At 40.9% G+C, this 16104-nt stretch overlaps 1 protein-coding gene across 1 annotated transcript in view; it reads right to left on the minus strand.

The window, feature by feature from the left end:
- Positions 1 to 3549: 3549 nt before the first annotated feature.
- LOC146628660 (ephrin-A5-like) overlaps positions 3550 to 16104 on the minus strand; it is an 80732-nt gene continuing 68177 nt past the window's right edge. Inside the window, exons 2-5 of the mRNA XM_085357987.1 lie at positions 15278 to 15570; positions 6103 to 6168; positions 5886 to 5966; positions 3550 to 3905 (exon numbers count right to left, since the gene is read on the minus strand). Of these exons, the coding sequence (XP_085214113.1) occupies positions 3781 to 3905; positions 5886 to 5966; positions 6103 to 6168; positions 15278 to 15570 (565 nt within the window). The 3' untranslated portion in view covers positions 3550 to 3780. The remainder of the gene's footprint in view (positions 3906 to 5885; positions 5967 to 6102; positions 6169 to 15277; positions 15571 to 16104) is intronic.

A 16104-nucleotide genomic window follows, 5' to 3' on the forward strand; every position in this document is an offset into this window, starting at 1 on the left:
GAGGTGTGGGACGAGAAAAAGGGAGTATCTAACACTGTGTGTTATAACACGCTAACTGTTGGATACACAGTATCCACAAAACAAACAGATTGTTTCGAGGGGTTTCTCAACATGGTGTGGCAGGAGGCGATAATTTCAATGATAGTGGACTTTTAATGGTGGCCAGGCTTAAAAAACAGGACTGATGTTCATGGAGAGGCGAGTGGCCAAGCTGTGACCAAGGAGGAAAATGTTATTTAAATCTTACTAAGCTCTTGAAGAAAATGACAGAAAAGAAATCTGTTAACTAATTCAGACGCGCAGCGTACTTGTTGTGCCGCTATATTAATAACCTTTCACCTCAAACTATTAATTTCCTGAATCTCCTGAAAATAATGCTTTTATACTCTATTCTTGTCTGTCTCAAGTTCTTAGCTTAGTTTTTAATAAGACCTAATATGCTTTTTCTTCATTTCTGTCATGCATATAAACTATTACAATGTTGGGTGCTCACGTTAAGCATGGCTAAAGATTCAAATAATGACATAAGTATGTACAAGTAATCCACGTGAGGCCAAAGCTCAGGCTTCAGATTGCTCTAAACACTGTTTCAGATGAGTTTTTCCTCTTTTGGTTCTGTATGATATCATAGAGGGTGGATAACCCTAATATGGTTGTCTTAGCACAGAAGCCGTGCACAGAAGTAATTATAAATTAAATAAGTTATAATTTAAAGGGACACTCCACCAGTTTTAAACATCAGCTTCAGTTTACCAGCCATTCTGAAAGAGTGGTCCTTGTATCTGCCAGGAACAGAGGATCAAATTGAAAACTCAAAGCTATTAATTTTTTTTGGTCTTGTCTTCGGTATTTAAGGGAGCAACTTATAAACTATGCAACAAGTTACACACTGTTGTTTTTCTTCTATGCCACAGGTGTCCTGCACTATAATGGAGTGTTAGGGCCAGATTTAACTACTTACACTACTTATGCTTGTAGACTGAAATCATTACCCCAGTCGCCCAACTTTTTCAACATATTAGTGATACACATATTTATAACAGAACTAAAACAAAAGTCCCAAAAGTATATGTTTGAAAACCTCCAGAGGTATCTCTTTCTGGTTATTTAATAAAAACTTTATGCAAGAAGTATTTTCTTTCTACAAACACCACCTAGCAAGCAAGTGACGTCTTATTACGTGCTCGTGACATGGCATACCTGCCTCAGATGAATCTGATGTTAGCTAACTGCATGCATTCTTTAACTGGCTGTTGTAATTTGAAAAAAAATAGTTGCTGCTCAAAAGAAGGTTTGCAAAGAATTTCTGCCAAGTTTTTTAGATGTATATTTTTGGCGCCTTTTGAGGATAACATAGTTGAGTTCCATTATATTCAAGATAAATCTGGGCAGTCTATCTCTAAGCCAGGGCAACTCAAGTGGGGGGGACCAGTGAAACTACATTATATGTGTACAATTATTGAAAAGGTTTTTGTTAATTAATAGAAAATGTCTTTTTTTTTCTTTTACTGTGGACTGGACAAAAAATGAAAATTTTAAAGTAGTTTGTGGAAAACAGGAACTTTTCTGTCATTTATATTTTGTCTATTTTTGTATGTTATAGTGTGAGTGTGTGTGTGTATGTGGGAGAGGGGGGGGGGGGTCTTTATCAATAGAAAAAGCTGTAAAACATGTAAAAATACACTTAACCTTCCATTTAGTTTCCTTTGCCACGGGCCAGAATGGGCCAGGGGCCCACCCCTGATCTAGATGTATATTTAGCACAGGAGCCAGTCAAATAAAATATTTGCATCTCTTTTATTTGCATCTTTGAACCTAAAAAATATGCTATGTAATTACTATCTTTTCTTACCAAAGCTTCAGTTTCTTTCCCTAACTTGGTTTATTTTAACCCAAAGTGGCCCTAACACTCCCGTGCTTCCAGCAAGCAGGCAGTACAGGTGTTGTTCTTTAGCAGTGACATTAGCAAGGCTGTGTTATTTGGCGCTGAGTGAATGTGACAGTAGGATCTGTTTACCACATGTTCCTGCCACATGAGGAGAAAATAGAAGAGCATTATTGATCTCAGCAGGGGCACTACAGTTCTTCACATCTCGCCCTCTTCGTCTCTTTCCCCCCTTCTCTCAGGTCAGTTTCAGTTTGCCCCAAGAGAACAGGACACCACCTCGTGTTTATTCCATCTCCCCTGGTGGTCGATTTTTTCATTCCAGAAATAACTGGTACGAGGGTGCCCCCGGTGTATTTTCTGTACAGATGCCACTTTACACGACATCAAAGAGGGTAAATGAATCACAGTCCCGACCATCCTACGCACACTTCTTCCACCTGCTTTGTAATTCGCCCACCATCTCACTGAAACTTTTTTCGCCACATAAAATTTCTACTTTATTTTAGGGAAGAGAATTCTCCCTGATTTAGAAACAAAGAAAAAATGGACCTCATGTTAGGCATGGACACATCCCTGAACTTTGTAGGAACTTTGCCTTCTATTTACAATAGTTTGTGTTATGACAGTGATTCACAAAAACAATAGTGTAACAGTAAAACTACATTTGTGACATTCATTTAATGACATTTCAAACACAAATATTCTACGATTTCTACACCCTGATAGCACATCAGACTTTTTTTTCCCTCTTCTTCCCGGACTTTGTTAAAAACAATTAAAAACCATCATCAGCGAGCAGTCCAAACAGATACGTAAAACTGTGTGGTTGTTTTTTTTTTTGTTTAATGGTATCAAATTAACTGTGGGTAATATAAACCAACTTAACGGGTAAGGGTGTTTGTTTTTTATTGCCTTTCTACTGTACTTACAGACTGAACCAGAACAGAAAAAAGCACAAGGACTTCACAATAAATAGGAAAATACATTTCGCCAGGCAAAAGACCGTATCGTTGTCTACGCGCCATTCAAATATTTTACTGTACACCCGTGTTGGCTGCTACAATTGAGTTATGTGAATTATTAAAAAATAAAACAAACACATACATTAATCAACCATTAAAATTGCCTCCTATCCAAACACTAAAAGATGAGTGCTTCTTTAACTTTTTCCTTTTTTTAAATCTCTCATAAAGGGTCCTCCACAGTCTGAGACAATGCATCCCTTTTAACCTGAGAGAGAGGTTAATCCATCAAAGGCCCGCCCCGTACCTCCACGCCTGTACCAACAGTCTCCAACAAATAGCATCTTTCTTTGTTTTCCTTTTTGCCGATGTGCCGCTCCAGGATCTTCTTCCACGTTGAAGTGAGATTTAATCATGTTACATGTTGGAGGTTATGTAATGTAAAAAACAAAACAAAAAACAGAGTTCATCTGTAAACTTCAGAGGGGTCCTGCTGTGCTTCTTTGCCATTCGCGTTAAAAAGTGTACTGATTGTGTAGACATTGTGTCCTGTGTGTTTATATGTTTAAAAGCATGTTTCTGTGCTTGTTTTAAATGCAAAAAAAAAGGTGTAATATCTGCATACTTTAAATGGTAGAGAGGCGAATAGGTAAAAGACGCTTTCACCTTGGGGCGCCACGACCATCGGCACTCGCCAGAAAGTCAAAAATCAAACTAGTTGGCATTTTACAAAGTCAAAAAACATCAAAGGCTTCAGCACCGAAGTCCCTTCCTCTCTCTTTGTAATGAGAGATTGTCAGTGATTTGTTTTAATTTTTTTTATTTATTTCATTTTTTCTTTTAAAAGTGCTCCTTGAGGGGAGAGGTTGCAGGGTAGAGCGGCCTGTGCTCCAGTTAGGACAGTCCATCCCTGATTTCTACATCTCGCTGCTATAAAGACAAGATGACAGCCAGGAGTATGAGGGTGGAGCTGAGCAGGAGAACTGAAGTCTGGCACCGTCCAGCGGAGTTCACATCCCTTCTTGCTGGCTCTGGTGACTCGTGACTGACACCATCTAAGAGCAAACAGATGAAAATGCACACTTAACAGGGAAAGCTGAAATTGTGTGATGATTTTGAGTAGAAGGCTCCCTCATGCAAAATTTTGATTGTGTATTTTAACCTCCTAAGACCTGCACTCTTCCACGGCATGCATTTTTCATTTCTCTTTGATATTTGGGCATATTGGGAACCAATGAATGTAAAAACAAAGAATTACCAGATTTTTTTTTTACCTGATTTTTGTTTCTAAGAAAAATGAGAGCCACATATGAGGATATTCGTTTAAAATTTCAATAAAATTTCGTAAGTGGATATCAGGTAGACCTTCCTTGTAGAGCAAAATTGAGTATTTTGGTCTAAATAACCCAAAATGGGATGTCCACATATGTGGACGCCAGGTCCTAGGAGGTTAATACAGTTTCATTTATATATGGCCCAGCCACCTCAAAGCACTTTATATTGTAAGGCAGAGACCCTACAATAGCACATAAAACATCAACAATCAAGCACCTTTAAGCAAGTGCTTGGTGACAGTGGGAAGGAAAAACTCCCTTTTAACAGGAAGAGCCCTCCAGTAGAACCAGACTCAGGGAGGGGGACCTGCAGCGACTGGTTGGAAGGTGTATTTGACCCACTAATGAATCGTTAGCAGACCAGCCGTGTGTGGTTAAATTGCTGTCCTGCAGAAGTTACGTTTCTATTTATGAAGAATTTTCTGAATTTCTGTTTCATATCTATGAGGTTCTGGTTGGACTGAATATAGTTTTCTGGTTAATACAAATTGCGATTATTGCTAATTTTAATCTCCAACAGATTGCCTGTAACTTGACCCAATTCAACCACAAATTGGTAGCAGATTGAGTCTGTCTTTTACAGTCAATGAGATTGCGAGTTCATTGCTAATGGTGGCAATAATTTTGGCCATGGTCTCCAACCACTGTTTTCCCTTTTGTGACAGAAATATCTTAAAAGGCAACAAATGATTCAGAAAGAGCTTTACAAATGTTTTATATAGAGATGGAGCCCAAGAAAGTCCCACCAGCAACAGAGAAGGAAAGAGTCATGGTTTTCGACTGCCTTTTTTTTTAGCTTAGAGGCCTCCTTGTCATGTCTAACTGCTATCAAAAGTCAACTGATAAATGCCTAAAAGCTGCAGTTTGGTGGGATGCACTAGAAACACGTTGAAGAACAAAGAACTGAGCTTTTCTAAACTAATGAACAAAACAACGAGCCTTGCATGTGACAAAAGTGGATCCCAGGCATAAGACAAGCGGCACTAAAAGATTAAATTAAGCTTAAAGCAAATTTTGACAATATTTAACCTGTATGCAGTGAGTAATGTTGCTATATTTACAAATGCCTTAACTAACTAGCCTGCTAACACACAGCTAACTAAGCTTTTTATTGCCTTATTCGAAATGCTGGGTGCTAAAACAATGTCCTGTCATAGAAGATGGCTAAAAACATCAGATTTTGCTAGTTCCTTGTTATGGGTGCAATTTTTTAGAGTTACGCCTTGCACCTAATACCTTAACTCTATTCAAAGCTCCATCTAAAAAAATCTATCCATTTGCCCTATGTCCAAGTTTTTTTCTTTCATGTCTATGTCACCTGATACTGCAGCCACCAAAGACTCCAGGAAGTCACGACACCTAGTCAAGACACGACACCTACATTTAACTGAATTAAAAGGAGCCGCCATTTTTTTCTGCTAATCATAGCTAACCTACTTCATCCTCCAGCTTTGTATTTAAGTGACACACTGGGAAATAGCGATGCAAATCCAAGTCTCGGTATATCACGATTACCTGAATGCCAGTCAATCAACTAAATTTTTGTCGATCATTTTATTGACTAACGTCATCCAAACCTCTGACTCGATGGTTAATCTGTCCATCACCACGTGTTCAGAATAATCTTTATCTATCCCACATGATTCCGTCACCATCACACACTGACAAACATCATGAACTGTACAGTATATTCCCACCAACCTCCAGGTTCTAGGGAGTTGTGACTATTATCATCAAAATTGACTCCTTCTTCCACGGTCCCAGAGTTTTTCACACAATTGTCTAAGAGAAACAAAGAGGAGAGAGGAGATGTGTAGATTAGACGAGTTGAACGTCACACGCGCGCAGTCCGATCACACGCTGGCACACATAAAGAATGGAAAACCAGGCAGAGCAGACACAACAATCTGGGACTCACTCTGAGGCCTGACGAAGACTTTGAGTCGAAGGCAGCTCCTTCTTCCTCTGTCGTCAGAGATGGAGGCTGTGGACACATCACACGGAGTTAAGAAACAAAGGCACTTCAAACATGCCAGCTTCAGTTTCAGATATCGAAATACCTTCTTTGATCTAATCTACTGCTGCGTGATCAGGGGAAATGTCATTCTGAATTAAAATGTCAGTTAAAATGTCACTATTATTACCACACTTGAACTTCTTAATTTGACAAAAGATACCTTTATACTTTGCAATAAAACAGCTTTGAGAGCACGAGTATCAGCGCTGCACCCTATCAGGCTTCATTCTAACACGCAACCCAAACACCAGCCACTCAGATGTGCCGGTGCTAAAGAGAGCTTTGCAGTTTACAGACATGTGTCTGGAAGTTGGGGGCAGAGTCAAAACTATTTGAAACAACTGGCAATGTGGGCTATACTTGTTCACGTTTGCGCTGTTGTTGAGTCTTTAACTCGCCACCTGCAGCATAGAAGATAAAAGTCAAAACACAAAGAGCTTTGTAGTGCTGTGAAACCAAGCATGAAAAATAAAAAATCTCCAGCCATTGTTTGTGCTTCTCATCCATGTCTTTGATGGTTTATCTTTGTGCATTCCCCTTTCTGTTTAGCAACCAATCTGCACATGACCTATGTGCAGTTTTGTCGCTGTCGTCTCCCTAGCCTCTATAATGGTTACAATCCCCATAATTATTGTTTCTGTATAACCAATGTGCTACACAGACAGACACCTATATCAGGCCACACATCCAAATTAAGTAATTGCATTTAACAGTAGACAACTCCAGCTTGATTATAGCATGCTTTGAAATGTTTTGGTGGTGTCTTTAGCTAAAGCCTTTGTGGAAACTGGCCAAGTATGACATGCATATTTTTAATAATGATTCTAAAAGGGATCCAACGATGGTAAATGGGCGCTTTTAGAAGCAATCATACCTCTTGTATCCCTCTTGCAAATCCAGCACCAGCATTGCAACGCAAAAACTGCTGGGTCCAAATTTAGACCTACTGACATTAGTGGCAACGGAAAGGACTACCAGGATTGGCAGATGCAGCACACAAAGACATACAACTTAAGCTTGTAATGCTGCACAATAATGGGTTCTCAAAGCTAGAAAGGTTCTGCACCAACAAAGCAACTGCACTGCAGGAAAAGAGTTCTTTGTTACCTGAATCTGTGGAACCAAATCTAACCATCCTATTGCAAAATTATAGGGACTGGAGTTCTTTAAACCACTGAGATGGGTAACGATGGATGTGTGATGTGATGGAAACTGTTTACTTTGCTCTTAGTATCGAACTGTATTTAGCTGACATCGAATGTCTGGTCATAACTGTGATCACCCTTTAAAAAAAACTGGATACTTCTTGTATTGCTGTTTGTGTTTGATATTCAAGGAGTTTGGCTTTAAAAAAAGGACGTTTTACCAGTTTTGAAGCTTTGATATTTTCAGCCTAGTCATATCAGCGAAATACTTTATTTGTAGTCGGACCTTCTGCATTTGCATTCTTCAATAACTCCGAATCACCCAAGTCCCAGATGAAGTTGCTCAAACTGCCTAATTATCTGATAATGAACCCTATTGTAGGGAAAATTATTAACAGGTAACCGTGGTGTTTGCAGTATTCCTGATGTATTACCTAAAAAAGCCAGACCATTTCTATGACATGCTCCACAGCCATGACCAGTGGAGGCACAGAGAGCTCTCTAGACAGCAGAAAGGTAAAAAAAAAATTGCATAGCTACATTACAAGATTGCTTTTCTGTTCCAAATCCACTCGACGTTATCTATTCGCATTCACTTTGCGGCCTCTTAGCTCTCTAAATCTACCTTCATTCATAAACATCAGCGGAGCAGTAGAAACGAACAATCTGACAAGGTCGATTGTTTCTCCATCAGAGGTATTCCACTCTTATCTCCCTTTAAATTCGGTCTGAAGAGCTTTATCTCGGTGTCTGAACTTCCCTCTCATCCTGATGTAAAAGCATTTCTGCTCTATATTTTATGTCAATGTCACCCTCGTATTTCCAAGTCTAATTTGGCCAGGGGCAGTCATTTCTGCAGATGTGTGGCACGCTGTTATGCTCACCTTCGAAATCTCATTTCCTTTGGTTCCTGATTGTGAAAGGCAAAGATTAGAATTTGTGTGTGTGCCTGCGTGTGTTTCTGGGGTTGGGCATGTTTGCTGTGATTGTTTTCCCGAGCTAACAAAACTAATTAGTTTTCAAGTAGTACCGGGGTCCGAGCAGCTAATAGAGCGCTGAGGGTGTCACCAGCTGTGACGAATGGTTTGCACTTTTCTCAATAATATATTTTGCTTTTCTTTTTCTTGCCTTCTTATCTTAGTCCCACAATATTTTTTCCTCTCTTTCTCTAGCTTCGCCTCACATGTCTTGATACAGCGACCTCTGCCATTTCCTGCTGCCTGTCAAGTGTCTGAAACTGCTCTTGATCTGACCGTTCAAACACACACACGCCCTAGATGACTTGATAAGCATGCATGTGCGCATGTATGTATGTTGTGGTTCCTGTATGTACATCTGTGCAAAGAGGTCTCCACAATTTGTCCACGGACACTTGGCTACCCCGTCACGCAGACCCTCCATGTGATAGATTCTAGCCCAGCGGTAAATTCCTGATAAAAGTAAACCATGTCGGTATTTCCAGTTGCAGATGACCTGGGGCGTCATATTTCAAAAAGGCATTTTATCAGATGCTGCGCGGCTGTGAGAGGAGATAAAAATCATCTTTAAACTTTACCATGAGAGAAATATTGGAAGTGAAGCAGCAGAGGGAGGAAATGAATGACAGAAACGTTGTCAATCACGCTGCTTCTGTCTGTGTCCGCGGGTATTGAGTAACTTACCTCACAGCCCAACGGTGGCTGGAACAGAACTTGAGTGAACTGAACTCGACTGGCCAGACTGACTCTTTATGTCGCTCATGCTCCTTATGTCTAGCTTTCCTTGGCTTTTGTTATCTCACTCTAACTTTGCTCAATGGCTATAAAAAGTTTATTTCTGCATACTTGCACGGAACGTCTGGAAGGACACAGACAAAAACAATTGTCCCAACTTTCCATCCGAGACATTCTTTTAATCTTATCGGATTCGAGCTGCAACTAAGATAAGAATCATTTTAGCCTTTAAAATAACTTCTTGATTATTTTTCCATTAAATTATTACTTCTTTTTTTTTACAAAACATTTGAAAAAAGTTGAAATGAAAACCTAAAAGTTATACGTATACTGTACTGCCAATGACTTATTAAAGTACTGAAACACAATTTAAACCCACTTGATCTGCAGACACTGCAGTCATCCTGTGACAAACAAGCAGTTTTTATAACTTTCATCAAAAACCTGTAAATTTCAGCCCATCCTCCCACCCATGCCCCTTTTTTAAAAAGATTCTGTTATGTCAAAGGTAAGTATAAGGTGTTCTCTGGTGATTGTGATGCAACAGGCTTAGGCAATAGTTGGGCCTTAGTGACACAGACCTAGAGACTGCTCAGTGACCCACTCTCAACCTCCAGTCACTAGTGGAAAATATTGGCAAGTGATTACAGGAAGCTCCCACTTGTCGCTATGTAATCAGTTGCAAACAGTGTGTGGCAAAGTAAAAACTGTGCCTTCTTAAACAAACACATTTTAAGAGGCGTGCCTTTTACTGTGAAGCCAAACAGTCTCCGCTTCTGGTTTGTATCACATTTTTTACAGTTTGACTACCACTTACTGAATAGTTGGTTTGTTGGTTTGCGAGTTTTTGCAGCCGAGTTGGCGTCTTCAATGCAAACCACAGGCAACCGTCGCAATCTGCTATTAACCGAAGCAAATCCCAAGAAGATTTTCGGCACCTCTTTGAGACCAATTTGAGAAAGCAGCGGGAAGCAAGCTACAGCAATATCTAACCAACCAAGTGTGGAATACACAATGTTCATGAAACTCAAGCTAAACAACAGAACTGGTCCGTTAGTGAAGCCTTAGCCCAGATTATACTTCATGGACATGGACAGCTGAAGACCCGAGTAATCATTCCTGTTATATCTCCTTGACCTCCGATTGTGTGGTTGTGTGGATGAAAAAACAGTCAGGCATGGGTACTGTCAGATGACAAAATTTACATCACTGGAACCCGAGCAGAACCTAACGGACTCGCAGACGCGGAAAGTATAATTCCTGCTTCAGACAAGCCTACACAGACGCTCACTGAACCTAAAAAATGGGATTTAGTACCTAAACCTACCCGTGAACAAAAGCAAAAAAGGTGAAAAATGCAAAACACAAAGTTTACAAGTGGTTTCCTTACTGACACACTTGTGATTTACTCCACTGTCATCCTTCAACCTTGTGGACTTTGTAGCTTTTAGAGGAGGACTGTTATCTCTCAGCATCCAGTATTGCTGCAGGCTGTGCCTTAATGCACAGCCAAAGAAAACCCTCTGTGACAGCAGAGGTATGTGATAGAACTACAGTAACTGACACCCTGGGTTGAGACAGGCTTGGAAATAATTTCTCATCAATTTAAAATTTGTAAACCTCATTGCTACTCTTTGCTATTAAAACTATTCAGTTGAAAGTGAAAGTTTCCTACTTTCCATGTGAGCACCAGCCAGATCAGTCAGACAATCAGCAGTGGGCATACACAAAAAGGAAGTGGAAGGGAAAAAAAAGAATAGCCTCCGGAGGGATAAACAAAGCTGCTCTTATTTACCTTTGGCAGGTGACCATGGTGTACGCCTCAAAATGCACTCTGTGGTGTCATATATCAGTAGATCCTGTTATGCATTGGTTTTTTTTTGTGTCCTTTAGATAACTTGTTATTCCTTTGATCTCTTTTTTTTCTAATGTACAGTTGCAAAACTGTTTAAGAATCTTTTCTTTTCTTGTATTTCTTACTCCCTGGCATTAGGTCACAATGTTACTCTCTCATCGCATTCTCTCACCCTCCTCCTCTCCTGCCTTGCCACCATCGCTTCACAGATTCCACCACACACATGCAATTACCCGACCGTCTCTGCTCCTTTCTCTTGTGTCTACCACTGAGGTCACAGTCTGGGTTTTCTTTCCTCAAGCAACACAGCCGTGCTTCCCCATGACTGTAACTCCAGCTCTGCCTGCAACTCTAGACCCCAGCTATAGTCAGGTCATCTGACGACGAGACAACGGTAAACCTCCCGGTCACGCGCTTAGACACGCTTTGCACATTCAGTCATGTACTGTGTGGACTGAATCAATGCAATCGCATAGTCCAAACCTGCAGCACATATTCCATATCTCTAAACAGACTGGGATGGCGTGTAAGGCTGGGCTTCAGTGTGACTCTGAGGTAAATTAAACAAATCCTGAAATAAATACTCTGGGAAGAGATGTTTTTCTTGTGGTTTATCTTGGGGAACACAGCCCTTTGTTTTTGCGTTAGCAGCGAGGAGCTAAAGGAGAACTGTTGGGGTCCTGTGCTGCCGAGGTTCACGTCATTATCAATGTAGATCTGCGCTGGCTGTACGGAGCGGGACTCGGGCGTTTGAAGCAGGAGGGCTTTACAGGGAGACAGTCATCTCTCTCACGCGGGGAGAGCCAGACTCTCAACTGTCTCCTCTGAAAATTGGATTTCTATCCCCTGAGATTAGGATCAGGCTTCCCTTGCTCCACTGTGGCTCTATTAGAAAAACATGCCGCCCTCTGAGGCCAGGAGAAGCTTGCAGCAAAAACCTCGTCATCATACTGGTGACCTTTGACCTTCTAGGACTAGCCATAGTACTGATCTCACACCAGGATGGCTTTCCCCTAAGAGTCTGTCTGTCTGTCTGCCTGAAGGGTTGGTCCACATGCAGCTGCAGGTGTCATCCATTTGACATGCACCCCCCCCCCCCCTTTGCCAAGCCTAAGGCGAGTGACAATCACTGCAGAGGAGGACAAAGGAGTATCTGTCTTCACTGAGACGAGCAAGCATGAACACTCCTCTCAATATGTCATTTACATGCCCACACAACAGCTTCTCAAACCACATGTATAACACCGGTATTAACTATCAACTATTGTTAGGCTTTGCTGGTGCAGGATAATGTCAACATGCAATATGACACTGATATCAGCAGCTGATAAAACAGTGTTTAATGTAACGCAGCCAGGATTTCGGAATCTGGAGAAGAAAACCCGGATCCATCTGGAAAAATATGGGTTTCTTGTATAAACAGAAATATTTTTTTTTGTCATTGGTATAAATTTCAGGATTTCACGGCTCATTTGAAACTTAACAAACACAAACGATCGCTTAAAAACGTCAAATGTACATGTCTGTAGACATACCAAAAAAAAGATATTTGTTTACCGTGCTTAAAGTTTTGTTGGTGTGCTGGTTAAAGTCAAGCTAATGTTAACCATTACACTGTATAGAAACTTAAATCTCCTTTCTGCTAATATTTTTCTTTTTTTTTTGTGGTAAATACAAACACAAAAATACTTTTGTCCATCAATAGTTGCACAAACATTTAGTTACAGAGAAAAGCACTTTATTAAACAGACTGCACCCTACTTCCCCAGCACTCAACAGGAAATATTACTGGTCTCTAAGCATTTAGATGCTTAGAAGGGAGAGGTAAGTAACCATGCTTGGTGGAGACCAAAATAAGAGCAACAATTCACATTTACCCACTTGCACACATTCATCCAGTGCTTCCTTTATGCTAAGGTGCCCTGTCTAACATTCACACGCACACTCTGGTTGATGCACTCAAGGCTCAGTATCTCGCCCAAGGATCCTGCAAAACATAGACTGGAAGTGTCAGGGATTAATCCACCGACCTTTCAACCTGTAGGTGACCCGCTCTACCACCTGAGCCACAACTGCTCCAAAAAAAGAGAATGATTATTAGAAAAACATAAAGAGTTAATGGAAAGAGTTAATTCAATTCAATTTTCAATTCAATTTTATTTATATAGCGCCAAATCACAACAAAAGTCGCCTCAAGGCGCTTCATAGATACAGAGAAAAACCCAACAATCATATGACCCCTTATGAGCAAGCACTTTGGCGACAGTGGGAAGGAAAAACTCCCTTTTAACAGGAAGAAACCTCCGGCAGAACCAGGCTCAGGGAGGGGCGGAAGGGAGGAAGACAGGATAAAAGACATGCTGTGGAAATAAAAGACATGCTGTGGAAGTTAAAAGCTCACTTTGGAGGCAATGGTATTTTGAAGCTTCCAGCACAGCCAAGGGTCTTCCAGGACAAGGCTTCCCTTTCAGTCACACTGGTTAATATATATGAATACATATAAGTTAAAATGATGAAAAGCTAAATCATTGTCAAGTGATGGCCTGTATTTTTTTCCTTAGCTCTATGCATCGCCAAGCTAAAGCCTGCTCAAATCTGATGGGAATCAAGGTGGACTATTAAACACAACCAGAGAACTTCCAGTACCAAAAATCTTGTCGCTTGCCTAATGCTTCTGTGTACTCACACGCAAATATCTCCTGACATTGATTCTTTCCACATCATCTGAGACTTGCCATTCATCATCACTAAACTTGACAGTCCATCCATCCACCCACCAGATTTCAAATAATGAAATATTTAAAGAGATGGACACAAAATAAACATACAGCTGCAATTCATTATACACGGTCTGAGATTTCCATGTTTCCATGTTGCAGAAGTACCTCTGCAACCAGCATTTTCCCTGACTACAGACACATGAGATGTTCTGCCTGTAGGGCATTGGTATTCTCCTGGAGGTGTCTGTCATTTGTCATTTAATCCTGTGGTCAGACCCTGTGTTCTCAGAGGAAAAAGAAAAGAAACAAGTATCTGATTGATGAGTCATGAATCTGAGTCAGCAAGATAAAGTCCATATGGCTTTGTGCAGTTTCGGGCATATGGACTGTCTCTCTGCCTTTCTTCTCTCTCTTTCGATGATCAATCATCATCAATCTGCAGAAAACCTTGGCTTCTGTCAGTTCAGTGCCAACTCAACAAATGCAGCAGAATTAAGCAATCTATAACTTTTCTTATCCACATCTGAGGAACTGCAACAACATCAACAATTCTTTGGCAGCACTATAAATACAACGCAATCTCCCTAAACAATAAAGAGAATGGAGTCAAACAGACTAGCCAATTGACACAGAGATCCAACAGAAACATCCAGTGACGGGTAATATATCACAATACAAAATACTGCAATGAAAATACAGAATGAGATCCGGTAGAACTCGCAGGACGGCAGTCTTGATGATATTAAGATCCCAGATGCTAGCACGGGGAAACATCCATGGAAGGAAAGGAATGTTCTGGTGTCACCTTTGATCTGGCTGTGTCGTTAAAGTTTCCGAAATATTTTCTTACAATAAAAGTGGAAATTATTGTTTGACGGGTTAAATCAGTGACCTCACTCTGGAGGCAAGGCTGCCAAGCTGCACTAGCACTGTGGGGGAAGTATGGGAAATAAGCTTTCTACATATTCTCTATTATCTTATTATCTTTGTTGTGATGCCAAAGCAGTCTTTCCGCTTACTCTTCCACTCCTTATTAATGTCAGTACCAGTGAGGGTCTTTCCCGACCACAAGTGTCAGCTAAATACCTCAAATCTACCATCGAGCGCTCTGTGTCTCATTTAGTCCATGTCTTCTGGCCCTGCAGGGCACTGACTTCACTTATGAAAACATGACTTCCCAGCTGCTTGTTTTCCCCAAGTCTTCTCACGAGGAGGAGAAAACTGAGCTCAGCCAGTCAGCAACAAACGGCACCTCGAGCGAGACCTCAACAGTAGAGATACTTTGTTCCCTCTGGCTTGTGTTTTGGTTTGGCCCTGGTTCCAAGGACTTGCAAAACAATATTTGAACACTGATGTCTTTTTTGCGAAATTCCAAGATAACTTTCATACTGGTCTACAGATGTGTTTCATACTTGGAGCTTCTTATTGTGGTGACGTGTGCACATAGTATACCTGTACCACTGAGTTAGCAGCAATACCAAAATAATAACTTCTTGGTTTGTAGAAAATTACTGAAATTAAGAGCTTTGAATTTCTATAATGTGGACTAATTTGATGCATAAAAAATGAGAAAAAAAAAAGAAATCGGATCAAGCATTTAATTCTAACTGCAATGCTAGCAATATCCAAAAGGCAGATACTCACAGATATAATAATACTCTCTGCCAGGGCGAAACTCAAAGCCTAAGGAGAAGGGCGTAAAGAGCTGGAATTTCTCTGAGAACTTGAGCGGTCCGTTTGGCGACAGAGGCCTGTTGCACTCCCAACGCTTGAAGCCCTTGGAGTTGTGGTCGCATGAGCTGTAGCCGTCGTAGTTCACCATGTAGAGGACGTAGCGCTCTGCTCGATCATCAGCAACTGGGCCGATGTAGTGCGGACAGTAGATGTCAAGGTAGTCATTGATGCAGACGTCGATGTGGTAGTCACCCCGGTAGAATCTGGAAGGAACAGAAGAAACATAACCGCCATGAGTGTTAAAAGACAGACATAGCTGCAGGGTCTGAAAAGCGAAGCCAGTACGGAAGGGCTTTGAAACCTGCATTCTTGTTAATGGGCACCTTGGGGCAATACAGCTGGTGGGTGGTGGTGGGGGGAAATAAGGCTTCCTGTCCTATAGAAATCCATGGGAAAAAGACCCTCAGCCTCAACCTCTCAACACTTTCCTGATGAGTTAATGGGCTCAGTCACTCATTTTGGGTCATGAATAAAGTCCATTCTGTACATTTTGGTCATTCTAAGAGCGAGAAAGAAGGACTGTCCACGATATGCACACTGGCTATCGACTTGTGGTTGAAAAGTCATTACTCAGTAAGTATGCGGTTTCACAATCAGATCCAACACTCCCTTGACATGTTTCAAAACACCAAGATGACTATAGTGAAAACATCTCGTTTCTTCATAATAGGATGTTACTAATCAGTTGGTGACATTACTGTAACTGCTGTCTGTGGTTTAATGTGGGAGCCTTTATT

Source organism: Diplotaxodon limnothrissa, linkage group LG7 (genome assembly GCF_057381915.1).
Source record: "Diplotaxodon limnothrissa isolate DT_005_m linkage group LG7, D_limnothrissa_male_GT1.1, whole genome shotgun sequence".
In the NCBI taxonomy this organism is placed as follows: domain Eukaryota; kingdom Metazoa; phylum Chordata; class Actinopteri; order Cichliformes; family Cichlidae; genus Diplotaxodon; species Diplotaxodon limnothrissa.